The sequence below is a fragment of the Oenanthe melanoleuca genome, chromosome 2, assembly GCF_029582105.1.
Source record: "Oenanthe melanoleuca isolate GR-GAL-2019-014 chromosome 2, OMel1.0, whole genome shotgun sequence".
In the NCBI taxonomy this organism is placed as follows: domain Eukaryota; kingdom Metazoa; phylum Chordata; class Aves; order Passeriformes; family Muscicapidae; genus Oenanthe; species Oenanthe melanoleuca.
In genome coordinates this window covers 133,051,658-133,071,585 of record NC_079335.1, presented here as the reverse complement: position 1 = coordinate 133,071,585, position 19,928 = coordinate 133,051,658, and the positions used below count along the sequence as shown (strand labels likewise).

Here is a 19,928-nt window from a genome sequence, read left to right as displayed (position 1 = left end):
AATTCTGAGCTAATGAACTACAAAATTGTAAAGTTATTAATTTTTCTATTTATGTATTTTTTCTGTGTACTGTGATGGTGCTTAAAGGCAAATAAGAGGTTCACTTTGCTGGAGAGTGATGTGTACCTGCATGAGGAGAATATAACTACAGAAAACTTTCAATTTAGATGTAACACCCAGCAAGGTGGAGGTGAACAGATAGGCCTGGAATGCTAGAGAGATTATATAAAATATTGATGTGTTCATATTTGATAGTTTGAGCAAACCAGGATACATTTTTTGCTGCTAATTCATAGCTGCAACTCCATCATCTCAAATGAAATGTAGATAATGAGTACTGACTGTAAGCTTTTTGTAAAAATCTAGAACCACTGGAGAGTCGCCAGTCACCCAGACTTTAAGGCACTCACACCATATGGGAGCCATAACTGGTGCTGCTGGTAGGTTTTTGCATGTGTGTGCCTGTGCTGAAGACTAAACGAAGTCAATTAGTCTCTGTTGAACTTTTGCATTGTTCTGAGCAGCTTTTATTTTCCAAATTCATTTAAAGGTATTTTTCTGTGCTGCTCTATGAAAAAGTCGATTTACTCCTGTTCTTACTCCTTTTTCCGTACAGGATTAATTCTTTTTGGGTTAGAGGAACCACTAACCTAATGATTAAGATGCATAACTGAAATGCGGATGATCAGAGATTTCGTTCACGTTCTGATATTTTTTATTATTGAAAGTGTCTATCCAACCTACCCATGCATAGAACTGATCTTTAGCCTTACTCTCTGGTCTGGTTTAAACTGTTATTTTCCCAAGATGGAAGCGCTCTGTTTCCTTATATTGCAAAGTACTAATGGAGGCCTTCTGGAATATCAGTTGTAGCTTATAAAAACATCACCATGAATGCTGAAAAATTTCAACTGCTTGGTACAATAAATTGGGCAAAGAAGACAGTCATGCCCTAAGAATGGGACTTGGTTTGTATAGTCACACCTTTTATTATTTATTTAAAATTAGTCTTTTTGTCAGGTTACAGCCTCAAGAGATGCATGGCAGAGCAGGTGGGGAGAGGGTGGATGTGTTTGACTTGGGCTTGTTGGTTGGTTCGTTTTGGTTTATTTGGCAAAGAAGGCATAACAGCTATAATCTTCTAAATCCTGTGTGGAGTTAATATGAGGTATTTGTGCTTTTTGAGTTCAGTTCTTAGTGGCAGAAGGGTTAGGCTCTTCTATTCCCTTGTAATATTATGAGATACAAAACCATTTTGTTTAACCACAATTTCTGAAAGTTATTGTGAAATGTAGATTTCATATTTGGAAGGTTTTTTATGACTGTTAAAAAATACAACTTCTGTAATTTATTGAGCAGAGCTTCCAGAAAACTGGTCATTGTTTGCTAAAGTCATAAATCCCTACAAGAAGTTTTGGCTAACCATTTTATGTTCAAAGACTTTCATAAGACCATCTTTGTGAAATAAATTGATGTGAATTACAAAACATGGAAGACAATTACTAGTAATTTCTACTGAAAACATTTGAAAACCAACTTTTTATCACATACTGTATTTATCTGGAGTATAGAAAATGAAATGCAAAAGCACTGGCACCCACCCCTTTAGGAGTATTTGGCAACAGGTTTCATTGTTTTCTTGTGGGGGCCTTTGGTGAGAACATTAAATACATAATATGGAGTTTTACATTATAAATCAAAGTTTAATATATCTTCATAAATTAATTCAAAAATGTTTAATGTGATCTCCATGCAATAGTACTATTGGGCTATAATAGTATGTATTTGCAATTTATGTATTTATGTTGTAATTTTAAGTTTTTAAGAAAAACCCCCTTAGTAACTGTAATGGTTTGCTCTGTTCAGGCTCCACAGTTCAGGCTGGAGATACGGCGCATCTGGCACGAACTACAAGCTGATGCCTGTTGCTTTTTATAACAGTTGTTACAGTTCTTGGACATCAAGAAAGAGGGCACTAGATTCCAAAATTTCTGCATGTCTGTTATCTACAGAAAATATGCCAAATCCCTTCATCCACAAATGTATTGATCACATCACAGTTAAATTTTGGATCTAAGAGATTCCATAAACTAAGTCACATACTAGCGTGTTTTATTCCATTTCAGAAGGATTAATGTAAATTGACAATGTTACACCAGTTTCCATTGTGTTAGCAACTGCCAAGTTGCTTTAAACATTTTGCTTACAGTTTCAGCTCCAGGAAGCAGGAGCTAGTAGCCATTCCACCTTCCTAATGAGCAAAATGTCACCATTCATAAAGTAAGGCTAATTTTATGTAAAACATTTTGCTTCTGCACCATTGAAAAAGGTAATGAAGTTTAGCTTTAGTATAGATTAGCCTCAGACTTTAAATTACTTTTTTCAAAATTTCACATTACTGAAGTTTATGATATGTAGCAAGTGTTCTGTTAAAATCTGGCTGATTGTGGATGGGAAAGAACAGCAGCCTGAGGGAGATCAGCTTATTTTTGCCCAAACTCTGTGCTTCAGGAGATCTCTAATTTTGTAACATTTGGATAACAAACCTAGAGGCTGGCATAAAGCTCCTCTTGGCACATTTTAAGCATCTTTTAGTCTTATAAAAAGAAGCTTGTCCCACTAAGCTGTACGTTTGTTGGAGCTGTTTAACAGTAGCTGTGCCCTGCAGCTCTTTTAGTGATAAATGAGCCATTTCAAATAAGGGCAATTGCAGCCAACTGTGCAGAAGGAATCATTAAAAAAATTTAAATAGACATTTTTGAAGCTTAAAAATGCACAAACAAAGTATGTTAAATCAAAATATATGCTGCTCTTTTTAATGGAAAAGATTGCTACTGGCTAGGTCTGCCAGCTTCAATAGGTGTGCCAAAAAGCCAAGGAATCTGGCAGAATCCGCAGATAGCAGTTCCATCTTTCATCTATATTTCTTTTCTGTATTTATCTTGCTTTAGAAAATGCAGAGAATGTCTTTTCCTTCTGACTTGGCGCTATTTCCAAACCACAGAAATACACAGAGCAGCTTCTTGCAATTGTTTAGCTCCCTGCACCAGTCTTATCCTTGTGACTGTGTGAATCATTTCATTCTAATTTGGCAATAATAAGAAAGAAGAGCATTGAAATATTTTTGTTTATGCAATAGTATCCTAGCTAAACTGTCAGATATAAAATTAGTTTTCTTAATTAAGATACACCGGCTTTAATGTGTAAGGACAGAATGCCAGGTAATTATTTTTGACATTCAGCTGATCAAAAATAGTTTCCTTGTATGTAAGGAGCTATTCAAAGAATCTGAACATAAGAAATACCAAGAACAAAGTTCTTCCTGTAGAATCAATCACTCAGTTCAGTTTGGCTTCAAGCCCTACTCATTATAATCTCTCTTATGTTGCCATTGCAAAGAGCAGCACTCTATCTTTTAAGTGACAGGGCACAATTTATTGATACCACTTTCAAGGTAAAGATGCTAAGGAGAAGCTCATTTACAGTGTGGAGATTATGGGATGGGCTCTAGTGTTAATGTTCCTGGTCAGTGTTCTGTACTTTGGCATCAAATCTAAAGACCTGACAAGGCTGCCAGGCAGCACGAGCCTGATGAGAATTCTGTCCTGACTTGAGTAAGGGCAGGGACAGGATATGAATTGCTGATGCAACTATTTTACTATGCTGATGCATTTTACAATGAATTGCATGTGAAAGCTAAAATGTATATTTTCCTGGACTGTAAATGAACGTTCATGTGATTTAATTGTATTGAAAATGTGATTTCAATTAATTTTTCTTTTATCTCTGATTATTGGCTGTATTTATCAGCTGCCAGTCAGTGCAGAATTTCTTGCCATGGTTTATGCTAATTCTTTATCTCTGGAAGCTTTGAAGAAATAAATGCAATGTTAAAGTGAGAGAATATTAGCCAATAAGACTTTTTAATTACCAAGAGTCTGATACACTGCAAATGACATGTTACCTTTGGATTTAGGGAAGCTGCAAAGCTAGATGGAAGGTGCCTTTAGGCTGATTCTGGTCTACTCATTGAATTTGTGTTGAAGGTATAGATAAAAATATAAAAAACTTTTCCATGACATAGGACTGAGAGAGCAGCGACTCATAAAGGTGCTTCCATATTGCTATACAGGTTCCAAATGACAGTTCCAAATACTAGATAAGATACATAATTAAGGTTCTGTGGAAATATAAAAAGTTTAAATAGCAAAAAGGTTTTTAGAACACCTAAAATCAAAATTGCCCCTCTGAAGGTTCCATCCTTCACCAATTCTTGTTTACTGTCTATCCTGACCACAGGTGTGTGGCATGAATACAGGTTTATTTGCTCTTTGTATCTCTTACATTGAATCTGTGCAATCTGCACAAATACAACATTCATTAGACTGGATTAGCTCCCTCTCAGAATTTCAGAGAGACATAATTGCTGGACTCCAGAGGCATTATAGGCTAAGGGAGTGTGTATATATCAAAAAAAGGTCTGTCATACTTTGGCACTGGATTTGCTGAACATTCATGGTATAGAGAATATTTTATTATGTTTTGCTTCTCAAAGCATTTTGTCTTTCCATCAGTTGATTACTCTATTGGTGTGCAATAATCCTCTTGCTGTTTGGAAGGGTGGAATTGACCAAGCTTGGATTTTAAGAAAGCATTGAACAGCACTCTTCGCCACAAACTGTTAAAGAAGTTAAAATCATATGTGATAAGAAGGCAGAGTCCTAGAGAGGATAAATAACTGTTTAAAACTCAGGAATCAAAGTGTACAAATTAAAATGAAGTTTTGGAGCCAGAGGATCTTGTAATTTAGTATTTAATAAATGATAATGGGAAGGGTGGTAAATGGTGAGGTCGCAAATGCTGACAGTACAGTTCTCCATGATAAGTGCAGAGACAATTGCAAACTGCAGTTCACAGTGCAGAACCAGAGAGATCAAATCTCCTGTGCAAATACTTCACAGCTCAGTGCAACATTTTCCCCTTTCAGGAATTTATTACATTCAACAGTTTTGCACACTGCACGTGCAGCAGATGCAGAGGGACTGCCAGTAACTATTGGTTAGAACTGAAAAGATGTCCGAATGTTTGGGTGAGGCAATAAAGTCCTTGCAAACAATTTGGACAGAAAAATTTTCAATGTAAGGTACAGTTAGGGACACCATGAAGCCCTGACTTTGCTTCTGATTAATCAGGCTGTTTCTGTTAATCTTTCTGCTCTTGGTCTCATAATCCAAGAATCCTCATAAAATTGGCAGTTATATGTAGGTTTTATTTATCCTTAGATTTTTGTTGACATCCTGGTGTGTGTGGGGAGAAACTGATAGTCTGTTTAATTCTTCTGCATCAGAAATGCATATGAGGGAATTGTGTTTTGAGAAACCACTCTTTCACAAAATTTACAATATTCTGCATAAAATACTTCTGTTCTGAGAATGATGTTAAGTTCCTTAATTGTCATCATGAATCAAGCCCATGATGCACTGTTTAAATGAAAAAGTAGTCTGTTTGAGTGGGGAGCTGATAAAGTAGAGAGTACATTCCCTGTGTGGGAGTAGTACTTAAATCATCTTCCACATACTGTTTTTGTTAGGTGGCAGAATGCCTCAAACATACTCACCCAAGAATGCCCAACGTGTGGTCAGTAATATTCTTGTGCTTGCACTAATGTTGTGAAATAATGTCTTGGGTAGATGATTGGCTCCAACCATTTCAACCTACCTGAGAGACAAAGTAACCACCACCCCAGGTTTAAATCGTGATTGTTTTTTACCTTTTGCAGTAGCATTCAGGTAGAAGGTTCACATGATTTTTTTTCCTGTGTTAAAGCACAGAGTTACATGGTTTTAGAAAATTAATTTTCACATCTTCCCCCGCATGCTTTAACCAGCTTTAGCAGAGCTTTTATGCATGTGGTACAACCTCCACTTGCCCAAGCACAACTATAACTTTCTTTTTATAGAACTAAAAGAGCTGAAGCAAATGAATAAGCCAAAAACATTTCCAAAACCTGAAGCTTGGAACTGAAGTTGAGAAGTTAATAAAAAACATTGAGGAACAGGTTTTTGTTCTAATCAGAGAAAAGTTTTAAATTTAACTTTTATTATTGAACTTTTCATTCCCTATTTCATAGTTACATCTTTAGAGATGGAAGGAAGCAGGTCAAGGTCTCTAGTATTTCTGACATATTAAAGTCAGACAGGTATTATTGCTTGCTTGTTTGCATGCAACACAGTATTTTTAAAGTCTCCGATCTCACAAAGCTTCCAAAAGCCAACAGCTATTCAGGCCCTTGTGGCCAGAGTGCTTGAGTGGCTTTGGAGAGACATTTTGCTTATTCTTAAAAAAATATCTAACTCCCCTCTAAAGAACTGTATGCAAATACAAATACTTTGGTTGAATATGGTCTGATTGGAGTGCAAATTCAAGGAACGCCCTTGGTTTCAATCGCCAAAAAGCCAAAGCATTTATCTGTCACAATAAGTGTTCATGGTAATGTTTTTCCACAATGCAGACTTTTTAAAAGCATGCAAATTTCCAGCACTTGTAAATATATTTTATGACAACTGACCAAACTGTTCATAAAGAAATTTGTGTGTATTATAGGAAGGTGACTCCTTAGTATAAAATAATTTGTTTTTCTCCAATAACAAAAAAGCAGTTTGAGAATCTTGAGAAATAAATGGTATCAAGCATTTAATTTTCTGATATCATACATTTAGACTTACTAATATGAATGAACATCTGGACTATAAATGACCCTTGCCCTACCCCATATCCGTTCTTGCTTCATCACATTCAGTTTCATATTTGTATGAATAGAGCTGATCTGTGTTCATACCATCTATACATTTATTTACCCTGTGTTCTAATTGAACATTTTCTAGTATATTTACTAGTCTAAAATCAGATTATGTGTTGAACAGTACCACTCATCTTCCAGTTTATGTAAATGTATGCACTGTTGCCACCTCCACATCCTAAAACATAAGACTATAGAACAATCTTGTGTGCCACAAAAAAAAAATCTTTACAATATGCTAGCTACTTATTTCAAAGAAATGCTATTGTACAAATTCACAGGGAGAACCTCCTGCTTTTATCCCCAGACTTTGATATGTAAGGTTTACTAGCCAAAGCACCTTGCTGGTTTTGATTATGATTGTACGTAGGAAGAGAGACCGACCCTTAGAGCATTGGACCTAAAGCTATATTAACTTTAGAGATCAAAATCAGTACTTGTATCTGAATACAGAATAGATTTTGAAGTCAGTTCACATATACCAGTAGATCTAACATACTTTTAAAATACTGGTACAGTCAGATTATGTTCTCAGATCCCTATTTGCAGGATAAGATGCACTTGAGAGAAACATTACAGAATCTGTCAAAAGTCTGAAAACTGTAATACCTTTATAGCAGTTCAGTGTTGTCTTCAAAGACAGAATAGTTACAGTGTATTTCAGGAATATCAAACAAATGACAGGGGAAAAAAACCACATCAAGTTTTCAGGGCATTGCTGAGAATTCAGGCAGAACCCTTCAGAATATTACAGTTAATGGACAGCTTAAACATCTTTTTTTCTCCTCTGAATTGCTGCTGATAGTTTATTTGCAACTGCCCCGATTAACCTTCATGTACTCTTCATATGATTGTTAGAGATAGATAAAATTATAATGTTTGTATCCATAGTGATGTTAAAATTTTGAAACAAAACTGAATTAACAATTCTTTCTCAATTTCCTATACTACCTCCTCAATAATGTTTGAGAAGGAAAGTAAAGGTAAAAGTCATGCTCCTGCAAAATGTAAAGGAAAGCAAAGAGTGAAAAAGCAGGTAAGTATGGAAAAGGAGCAGGAAATACAAAAAAGAAAGACTGGTCAGTCTTGCAATGATATAAAGGAAGGGCAGTCCTCAACATGTTAGTTACTAAACCAAAGTAAATTATGAAAGGAAAGGTACATTCATGACATAAGTTTACAGTTTTGAATGTCCATTCCATATAATAAATAAGCCGGCTAATAATTTAATCTGAATAAATTAATTTCCATTGAAATGAAAAATAAATTTTTGAAATGTCATTCCATTCAAATTATGAAAAAAGTTCTTTTTTCTCTCTCTGCCATCAAAAGCCTTTTATATGTTAATCTTCTTTTGAAAACCACTGTGAAATAAAAATGAAATACAGAAAGTGGTTCAAATAAATATATGACACCCTGGGCTTCATCACTTTTGGATTACAAAATCTGCCTATTGTTTTTAGGGGATGAATTTCATATCTCATAAGACTTTTTGTACATTAGAATGTTCATGATGATTGAATTCTTTCTTAATATTGCACCAAACGTCTTACAGCTGAATGTAGATTCAAGCTGTCTGCCTTTAAGGTCTCCAATTAGTTCCTTATAATAATTCCTTTTAAACAAAGATTAGAAATAATTTTGATTGCTTTGCATGATATTTTTATAGATAGATTTACACCTGAAATACTTGTCAATATTCCTCTGCAATCCTGTAAGTAGAGAATTGAAAGAGGAAGACCTCTAAACTTAGAGTATTCTAAAGTGGTCTGCAGATTTGCAGTTTTAAAACTATTCTTCATTTCATCATTTGAAGTTTTGTTGCTTTTCTCCTTGTCACTGATATTCACAATTCTCTGCCTATTTATTGTGTCTTTGTAGAGAAGGAGGGCATCTTTCTCTAAATAACTATATAAGAAAAAGACAGTAAAACAGATGAGGTGAAGAGAGAGCTGTAGAGTATTCATATTTTGTAGCTATATAAACCTTTGCAAGTATGTGTGTGTGTACTGCATTATAATTCCCTTTAGGCATATAGGTTGTATGTATGTCTCCAAAGTAATGCAATGCAACATTTAACCTTATTGGAGAATATGACAACTATATTCTTATTTTGTATGTTATTATTGTGTGGTCAAGAGATTTCTTTTCAAGAGTGCTGTTCCCATTCAGATGTAAAAGAAATATGGCCCTTGTCACAGATACCTTTCAGTTTAGTTGCAACAAAGGAGGGGACTAAACAAAATAGACAAAAATGAGCAGACAACAGGTAGGAAAAATAGAAAAATGGAGCTGTACCCAGAAGGATTTTAAATTTAAAATCTATCATGGTGTAAAATGAGTTGTAGCTCCCTGAAACTGTTTATCCTAACAAAATAGTAAACATCTCATGGTAAAGTACCATATATTCATATGTTCAGAATACTCCACTGGGACTGTCAAGCCCTACTCTTCCTTTCTCCTCATTTCCTGGCATTTTGTGGGATTCATCTTGCCAACAGTCCTTTTGTCCCAGGCAGTCACATAAGAAAAATTACTTGCCAAGGACAAATCACCTGTCTTGAGGCAGGTGATCTGTCAGACAGGTGATCAGTCCTGAGACAGATGAGATAGTTTAAGTGCACAAAAAACTGCAGGCAAGTTTGTTCTCATCCTGACTTGGAGTCCTGCACCTCTTTGCAGGAAGTGCCCAGGTTTTCCATCTCCTCTACTCCTTCTGAGGGAAAATGGAAAAGATTAAGAAGAACCTGCTGGCTGCCACCGTGTTTAGGTGTACCTTAGCCCAAGCTGCATCCTTTGGACCTCCTGATACTCCCCAGCCATTCTTGAGTGAGTCCAAAAAGTTGCCCTTTTCCTGCCAGAATGGAGATGTGTTTCATGGAAGGGAGAAAAGACAGAAATAGGGCAAGAAAGGAAAATAAGCCAGGTGTAATCTTCCCAGAATTTCTCCCACCCCAACCTCTTTGTGTTCAGAATGAGTGAAGTAGGCTGCACCAGGGGTTGTTCTGACTTTAGTCCTGGGCAGGAGAGACCCTGTGCAAGGGGAAATTAGCACAGTGAGTGTCAGCTCTGCCCATTTTTTGCTTTCACTGGAATTTCTTGGTGCTGGATTTTGTACAGCTGCTAGCTGAAACTAACAAACAAAACACCTCAGAACTTACATGAGCATCTTCTTCTTAAGAGTCTGGGTATGGTACCTGTTGTCTTATCCTTTCATTCAGCTGAAAAGGAAAATCAGGAAATTGGACTAAATTTTAGTTTAGAAGCAGTGACTTAACTTAACCTTCATTATGCTTTGATTGTGGAGTATGTTTTATTATTTATAATTTAATTTTATGAGAAGTATTTTCATAGGAATATGTGTAACATAACACTCAAACTAGGTGCTTTAATATTTTCCAGTGTGCACTATGGTGTTGAAAGTTAGAAAATGCTGGCTGGATCTAGACTGATACTTTCTTGGATAAACTTCTACCATATGCTTTTATTTAAAGTATTTTTTTCTTTTAGGTTAGATTTATAAAAAACATGTGAAAAATGTCTTTTTTTTTAAATAAGTGTTACACAATTAGAAACTCACAGTGCTAGAAATTTAGCATCCTTCAGGAAATGTTGCATGTAAAAGAAGCCAGATACTAAATCTAAATTTAAGGGGGAAAAAAAAAAACCAAGTCCTACCACCAAATGGAAATGCTATGTCAATCTACAAGATGCTGTACTGAAGTGTATGTCTTTAGTTCCAGGAATTTTAAGCTCTATGTGAACTCTGACTAGCTTCCCAGTATAGATATGAATCTTGTTGAAGGAGTTTGTCCATATTTCCTTCTGATTAGAAAAATTTAAATAAGATTTGTTTTACAGGGTAGAAAACCTAAAGAAGTCAGGACAAAAAGGGCATTAAGTATTTTTTCATATAGTTATTCTTTATTCATAATTTTCTTTCATGCTCATAGGACTCTGGGGTATTGAATAGGCTGACCTTTTATCTGTTTCCTGTGAGCAAAGGAGCCTTTTTTCAACAGCCTTGTTCTACACTTTCCATTGTTTTAGAAAACTTGTGGACACATCACATGACTAACCCCTTATTTAAAGATTATTCCATGCAAACCTCTATACTTCCTGCAAACATGACACCCTATGTTTCCTGCTTCCCCCCGTGAGTCTGGAAGCTGCAGTGACTGTGGCTGAAGGAAAGTGAGTAATTCTAAATTATTTTAACCAGTGCATGGAGACCATCTGAGATTTTTTCAGATTAAGGGTTTGCTGGTACAATAATTACCTCTGCTTTTTCTGCTTTTAAATGCCCTTGGGCTACTTCTTTTGCAGAAGTGAAAAATTCTAGAAAGACTTCACTGTTTACAGAGATACAGGCTAGAGATTGATATGCTGAGGAGCAGTTTTACTGAAAGGGGTTTGGAGATTTTGTAGACAACAAGCAGAACATTAGCCAGCAATTTGCCTTGATAGCAACGAAGTCACGACTCTGGACTTAAAGCAGGAGCACAGCCAGTAGGTTGAGGGAAATGATTGTTCCCTTTTGTACTCATTAGATCACACCTAGAATTCTGCACCCAGCTGGGCCTTCGATGTAGGGAATAAAGCATAATAGGTTTAGGACAGGACCACCAGGATGGTCAGAACCTGAAGCACTGCTCTGTGAGGAGAAGCTAAGGTAACTGTGCTTTTTCAGCCTGAAGAAGAGAGAGCTTTGAGTGGACTCAGTAGCAACCTTGCAGCTCCCACAGGGAGTTCGGTCATCAAAAAGATGGAGCTAGGCTTTTCCCAGAGATGCATGACAAGAGGATGAGAAACAATGAGCATAAACTAAATCAAGAGTAACTTGATTAGCACAGAGAAAACCTTTTTCTCCACCAGGTCGGTCAAATATTGCAATAGGTTGCCAAAGATGTTGTGCCATCTCTATTCTTGTAGTTTTTCAAGATCAGACTTAAAAACTCCAGGCAACCTGGCCAAGCCTCGTATTTGACTCTGCTTTGAGCATGACACTAGGCTAGAGACTCCCTGAGAGCCCCTCCATTCTGAACTCCTCTGTGATTGTGTTGTCATAGTATAGTATCACAAGTCTGGGGTAATAATAGTAAAATCTTAATTATTCTGAATGTTTAAATGACTTGGCTGTGCATTGCTTTTGGAATCCAGAAATGCTACATATGCCCTAATTCTCCAAACAGCTTGTATTTGTGCTTATTTGCTGGTATGACGTGCAAACTGTGCAAAGATATTGGACTCTAGCCTTATAGTATAGATACCTGCCAACAGAAAATGAAGGCTACATGGTGCTGCAAATGCTTTCTCTGTCTATGGAAAGTACCTTTTATGTGCCAGAAAGAAGCATTTATACCACATGCTTTTTTTACTGCTTCTCACATCTGTTAACATTTACATGTGTCAGAAAACAATACCTGAACAGTAAAGGGAAGGGATACATGGAGTTCAAGGGCATTATATCAAGAAAAATGGCATGTCATATTGCACTATTTTATTGGAATAAAAGAAAAGGAAAAAGGAAAAAGATTTCTTGGACTTGTCAAATATACCTAATATGTGGGTGTAGTTTATATATACTATCTATGAATGCATTTCCATACCTGAATTGAATGACCCAAATTGCCAGTAAATGGAACTGAACCCATAAAAGGGTCAAGGAGTGATAATCAGGAGGTGAAAGAATTATATATGTCTTGGTTTATTAAAAAAAGAATAAATTTTTATTTCATTAAAGGCAGGATTTATATCAAAATCTTCAAAGCTGGATTTCTAAATACAGAACTACCTACTTCTATTGAAATATTTTGCATTTTTTATAATCTTCAGCTGTCTTTTTGTTATTACAAAAGGAGTAGGTTAACTGACAAATGTTGCTGTATATCCACAGTCCTTAGAGGCAGCTACTGTATTGGGCAGTGTTTCCAAGAATAGTCCTTTGAAGTCTCACTGTGAAAATCCTGAGACACAGTGTAGTAGTGGATTTTGTATGACGTGGCAGTTCTTGCAGATGTTACCACTGGCAAGTGATTTAGAAGAGCAGCAAATCAGAGAGAAACTGATCCCTGATCCCCTGAACACAGAAGGAAAAAATCAGTATTTGATACCTTTGTAAAAACTGGTCTTTACATTGGTTGCATATGTACCACTAGTTCTTTAGGCATCTATTTGGATCCTTTGTACCAGTTTCATGCAGGATTCTCTTCTTTGCTGCCTCACCCTGATTTTCCAAAATGCACCTGCAATAAAGAGCACAGACCCTCCCCTACAGTTATGGTCATTGCTTAATATTGAGTTCTCTGTGGAAAGTGACAGAAAAATACCTATTCTCCCATGTCTTTTGAGCGTAGGAAGAAGTGATGGCTAAAATAAGAGATAATTAACCTTGAATTGAATCCTACCTAAAGTGTAGTCATAATAAAGGCAAAGGTTGATTTTTGTTTTTTCCTGTGTTCCTGCTAGATAATATATCTCCAAAATATTATTTTTGATTAGATTCTGCTCTTGCACATGGATACAAGTCTTATCTGAATTTTTAATGGATGTTAGAGTTCCACACTCACTACACTGAAAAGCCTTGTGTTAGATCTGGGAAGATGCAATGAATAGTCACATAAGGCGTATGGTTTCCTTGCCCCCAGATTTAAAACCTAGAGCTTTACTAAAACCACCATATGAATGGTGTGTGCATACATATTTTTGGGTTTGAGTCAGGGATATGAAGGATCTATAGCAGTTTTCTTGTGAGGCACCCAGAGAATCACTTGGTAATTTAAGCTGATGAGAAACCAGCTCTTGACAAATGGCAAAGAAAGATCTCTCTCCAGCAGTGTTTCTGAAGAAAAAAATAGAAGTTAACCATTTGATAAGCTTGCATTCTGGTCTTTGTGCTTTGTAGAGCTGCTTTATCATTACAGGTAAACCTGTAGTCTCCTTGGTCTTATGTCCACTTGAAATCAATGGTGAACCTTCCACTGACCTCTCTGGTTGCTGACCCTGGCCCAGGTTTTGCACACAAATAAAGTTTAGAAACATAAACCTTTCTCATATCATTTCTTCTCATGCCATTTTAACTCTGGCCTATCCTTTCAGAAGGATTCATGTTTTGAGAGTTCTACCTAGCTACTTGAACCTAGATATCTGATGGAAATTTTAAGAAGGACTGCTAGATTGCTAGAAAAAATTATCATCGATGCTTAATTGACATAATACTGTTTCTGACATAATTCAAGCCTATCACAGACAGTCTTATATGTTGCATGTAGGGGTCAAAGGGTGAAAGGTGACTGGAAAGATGCTTGTTTTGTACATTTGGCTAACACAAATACTTCCTCAAGTACAAAATGCTTTGATCTCTCTAAGTAAATGCCATATGTGTGCAGCTGTGGCCCATGCCTCACGACTGCTGGAAGGTTAGGAAAAGGTAGCATATGAATTTGATGTCTGCATTCAATTTATGCTTTTATATTTAGCAGTTCATAATTTTGTGTAATATTTTAGCTGCATGAAAAATATGCACCAGAGTTGAGTGATAACAGATTTCTCTGTGGTTTAACTCAACATTGTTTGGGTGAATACAGATTCCTAAGTATTGCAGACTGAAAATACAGGTTTTAATTAGAGCTGTCTGAGCTTCAAAATACCTGAACGCACATTAAGCCTGGCAAATTTTCAGAAATCTGGGGGTTGCGTGAAGCTGATTTAAGCTAAGCAAGACTCTTCTCTTTTCCAGCTACATTGCATTTGAAGTTGCATCACTGACTTGCAACACCCTGAAGTGAGATCCAAACCCATTATTGATGGTTTTCTGATATGTAAAAATGTTTTATCACCAAGGCCTGTCTTGTGTCATACTCAGGTTGAACAGTACCTTACTCCCAGGGAATTTCCACTGAAAAATTTGAATTATTTCCAGGGTAAAGGATCTCCTACATATAACTGAAAAGCTGAATCAACTCCAAAAGTTTGGTGCCTTTCTTGAGCATTTGTTTTTCACTTTTACATGTGAATGTTTACCTGGTATGCCCAGATCTTGAGGGATATTTAACATGAGTAGTTTGCTGAGACAATAAAGAAGCATACTTCGGTCAATGGGACACAAGGGCCCATTACATGAATCCAGTTTCATGATCAAGGCCAAAGAAAAAAAAAAAAAAGCGTGGCTTTGTTTATTAAAAATATTGAGCATGTACAGTTATACTGGAATACTTTTGGGGGAAAATTGTGACTCACATGACTCACATAAAGCATGTGCAATTTCTCCTGACAACAACAAAAATACAAGTCACAACCAATAGACAGACATAGTGCAGTGAATAAGAAATGCAGAAAATAAGGCATGAAAATATCAATTCACAGGTACAAATATGATAGAATATAATGCATTGCACTTTTATGTGGATGTTAATAGATATGCATACAAAAGTATTCATGTAGTAGATACATGCATATGTATAATGCCGTGTTCTTAATATGATTGTAAGTATTTTATTTATCATGTGTGGGTTAATTCATGCAATTGTTCTAGATATGATTTGAACATTATTGAAGCAGTAGCACACTGATTTGTTTTTTTCTCCTCTGTGTTTTTGCTAGCTCCTACTGGCCATGGTAGGCTCTACAGATGACACTCTGCAGGAGGCAGCAGCTGGTTGCATAGCAAACATTCGCAGATTGGCTCTGGCAACAGAAAAAGCAAAATATGGCTGATGCTTCAGCAGCTTTTACCAACACACTTGTTTAGCAATTCAGCTACATTTAAATACACAATTACTCCTTCTAGCATCTGTATTTCATAGCAGAGCTCATCTATCTGAAGATAATTTAATAAAAACAAATCTGTGGAAGCTTACGTTTGATTTTACATAACTAGTTTGTCACTCCTAGGTTTGATAGAACACTCATACCTAATTTTGTGTGTCTTTTACATCCATCAAAAGACCATCAGTTAAGATATGTCAAAGACATTTTCTACAATTGATATGCTTTTATTTTAATTCACTGTAGATATACATGGTTTTGCTTATCTGTGATATTACAATAAATTTTGCTTCTCTGTGTGTGTGGTTATGCAGCAATTTATTAATGTCTTGAAAAATTCCCTACCTTATACTCTTTTCCAGTCATCCTCTCATTATGCTTTTGCATGTTTGATCACTTGTGAGTCACAGGAGAGCAGAAAATGCAGATATATGAATCTCACATCTGGCATTATATAAAGACTGCAAACAGCTGTAGCAATAGACATCACTCCAAATTTCCCATTTCTACCAACATCAAACAAAATAGTGCTTAATTTTATAAGTAGCTGGTGAAATGTATTTTAATTAACACATTTAACTCAGCTCTAAATAAAGAGTCAGATATTAGATTCACATTTGCACATTATCATTTTGTGGTTTTTAATTTTTAAACTGAAAACAACATTGTAGTGATGTAGCTACTTTTTTCTATATAAAATTATGTTCAGAATTACAGTTGCTTTCAAAAATGCACAGAAATTATTATTGCTATTATAAATTGTAGACCCACTGTATGTGCCATGCTAAACAAATAATGCTGGGGCATTTCTTTGAGACCAGTAAGGTCTTAATTACAAACACAGACTGCTGACAAAATGAAAAAAAGCAAATATTTAAATTACTTGCATTTGTCAAGGAATCACTTCTGAATTATTTTTTTACTTTCCTTAATAATTAATAATTTTCTTGGTTTAGAAGCATTTTGTAATTTCATTTTTTTCCTCCAACTAGCATGACTTCTCAAGGCAGCTAAGTTTCTTGCTGACAGAAGCTTCTGAGGAAGACATAATGCCAATCCACCTTTTTATTAGTGTTTTCTCTGAAGCAGACCTGAAGACTCATTTAAAATTTCATTTTGGAAGATTTGCACAATTCTGAAAAAGGAGAATTACACTGGGCCCTTAGGGAAGGTGTAGAGGCTATTTTAAAGGAAGTTAGCTATGGACAGATGCTGACAGTGTGGAAGTCAAAATGTCAGTCCAAGTAGTATTTTTGATCAGTGCAAACACGAACATAGTCACAGGGTTCATCACAAGCTCCTTCAGCATCCAGTGACCACGTAAATGCTATTTTAGGTATTTTCAAGCTCTGCCCCACAGGCCTGGTATGTTATTTTGAATAAACATATCTATATTATTATTCTGATGTCACAGATGTAGTAGTATCATATGCTTCATTGCTATGCCCAAAAATACTTCTAAAATAAATGCTAATTGTCAAGTTCATTTGAAAGAGAAGGGGCTTGATTTTATTTTTGTCTTTTCTGTGAGAAGCTGTGGGTACAAATAGTTTATCACAGTCTCACTTATGAATAACACGTAAAATGGTAGCTTATTTTTCTAACTGCTGAAGGGAAAAAAAACTCCCTGAAAATAACTCTTGTCCTTAGCATGACCTCTCAAGGCACACTTGACTGTTTGGTGTGGATTTCAAATGGAATAAGTTCTAAAACAAGCTTAATTTTATGATACAGGTGTCAGGGCAATAAATGTCATGTTTCTGACAATGAAATGGCCTCATTTTGCCATTCTCACTCACACTGGTAGCCCTTATGCCTCCAAGTAGTTAATCTGAAATCTTTATTTTAAGACCTCGGACAGTTAATCCCAGACTTAAGATAACTTACTTGTGCTGTTTTCTTTACCATGCCTGCATTTTTAAAGTTCTGTACAAGGAGTATTGTTGAAATTGATACAGATCACCACATAGGCAAAGAACTAGTATTAGGAAAACATATATTTTTTTGGCCAAAACTGGTGGGTTCCATGTAATTAAAAAAAAGAGATTTAGTTGTTGGAAAATGAATAAATGAATGTGATCCCTGGCCCCTGCGAGCAGTGCAGTACAGCGAGTACATTTGAAAAGCTTCCACTTTGTCCGCAGATCTGCGCCGAGTTTCACAGCGCTGCAGCCCTCTGAAAAGGGATCCTGGCAAAGCTGGGTCCCCCATGCTGCTCACACAGCCTCCAGCCCTGCTGGCAGTGCCCACCAGCCTATTCAAGCCCTGGCACCAGCCCAAGGCACTGCCACCCCCAGGCCCAGCATTCGCACGGCGCAGATCCAGCCAGCTCCTGCTCCCTGGCTCCCATGCTTGGAAGGGAAATGCCTCCACTCCTTGCTCTTTCCACCAGCTGCTGCTTGTCCATATAAACCTGTAGCTTCTTAGGAAATATGGTTATACTGTATACAGGGCTCAGTATTATTTTAAACTCAGAATGATTTGATGTGCAAATTATTTTAGTTGTGAAAATGTAGTGATTTAGAAAGGGGAGTCAGGCTTTGTCCTGCTCATTTGCTGTCATCTGCTCAGTCTGCTCCCTCCATGTTTTCTCAATGTGGTTCCTGTAGTTTCACAGTTTTGTAATATGTCCTTTTTTGCAATTTATTTACATTGATGGTACCATCAGCAGGGAGTATCCATCGCTTTTCACAGTTTCAGAATCCAGCTCCCAGCTCTGCAGAGAGCCATGCTCTAACTGGCAGTCACAAGGCTAGACCTGCTCTTCACTGGCTGCTCACTGTCAGCTTTGTTCCTCAATTACACTAAAATGTCAAATACACAGAGTCCAAGTAAGAAAAGTTATCGTGAGAAAGTGTTGTTTTGAGTATTGAAATACTAGAGTTGATGAGAAAAAAAGCAAGAGAAGAAATCTTTCACCTTTATGCAATTATTTCTGGAAGCTTACAGGCCCACCACATCTTTCAGTCTACACATCTGTCAGCAGCAAGATAACTTTTCTTCTACCACTCCATGACTTTATGATTTATTGCTTGGTGACAGATAACCATTATCAATAATTTAATTGTCCCAGGATGTTCAAACTACACATTTGAATCTGGAATTTATGTTCATTTCCTTTTAGTGTTCATGCTAATGACAAGTGCATGTGCTCTGACACACGATATTGTCTCCAAGTTGTAAGAGAAATATAAACTTCACGGCCTGGGTGCAAGGAATCTGTGATATATTAGGGGCTTTGTTATTCTGCTCCATCACCAAAACTTTCCTTTGGAAATTAAATGAGCTTGAGACTCACAGGGCTGTCTCAAGATTTGGCTCAGTAATATGCTTTAGGCTAACTGATCACTTCGTGTGAAAGCGTGGTACCTCTTTAATTCCATGTCTCCTAAAATGAGTGAACTGCTTGTGCTGGGGGTCAGATGTGAATCATCCCAGGAGGCTGAACTAGATAATATGTTAGTTTAAGAATTTCAGCTCATAATAAATTAAATGGTTGTTCCTTGCACATTTCCACCAAAATAATCTTTGTTTTATACATGACAGCAAGATGACTGAGATGGAAACATGTAATGTGTTTCTTCAGCAGTGGAATTCAAATTTCCATGCAGGTTGTTTGCAGAGCTTATTTCCAGAGTCAGAAGCCGACTGCTCCCCAACTGCAAATTGTGGTTTGCCTCTTCTTTAGCCACTTAAGCTTTGCCACACACTGCTCAGGATCCAGAACAACAGAAGGAGGCTGTGCTGCATCTTGGCCATTCTTTAATTCAGACAACCTAATTGTGGACTGTTCAGTGACCTGGCACAGGCCAGGACCAGCATGTTTCAGCCATAGCCATTGCAGTGGTAAATCACATTGCACCATTTCTAAAGGAATTAATTTTGCCACTTACTGTTCTCTCCCTCGCTTAAACAGTGATGTTCCTCAGTGTTTAATATCTTGCTGCTTTGGCTATTGAAAGCAGCCAAAAATCACCCACTTCCATGAACCTTTTCCCTGTGTGCAATTTTCATTGTAACTTGTACTTTGCTTAGTTATCAGTTCAGTAATAAAAGTTTCTGGGAAGTTTTTCCATGGACAACATCACCATGGCTTGTATTTGTCCTCTTGACTTGTTTTTGTGTTATCTGCCAGACACCTTTCAGTTGGCAAGTTCCTTTCTCTTTTCCAGTTGTTGTCATTGGCAAGTTATGTGTTTTTATCCTGGTCTGCATAGAGCACAGGACCCTTCAGTTGCTTGATCTTTTACAACTGCAGTCAATTCTACTTTATACATAAATGTTTTCCTTCTGAAAGGCTCATCTATGCACATAAGGAAGTGTTGACTTTGGCTTCCATACAATATGATGTGACCTAATCTGC

General features: G+C 36.7%; 1 protein-coding gene across 1 annotated transcript in view; it reads left to right on the top strand.

Moving 5' to 3' along the window:
- ODAD2 (outer dynein arm docking complex subunit 2) overlaps positions 1 to 15,812 on the top strand; it is a 69,176-nt gene extending 53,364 nt beyond the window's left edge. Inside the window, exon 19 of the mRNA XM_056484432.1 lies at positions 15,401 to 15,812. Within this exon, the coding sequence (XP_056340407.1) occupies positions 15,401 to 15,514 (114 nt within the window). The 3' untranslated portion in view covers positions 15,515 to 15,812. The remainder of the gene's footprint in view (positions 1 to 15,400) is intronic.
- The last annotated feature ends 4,116 nt before the right edge of the window (positions 15,813 to 19,928 follow it).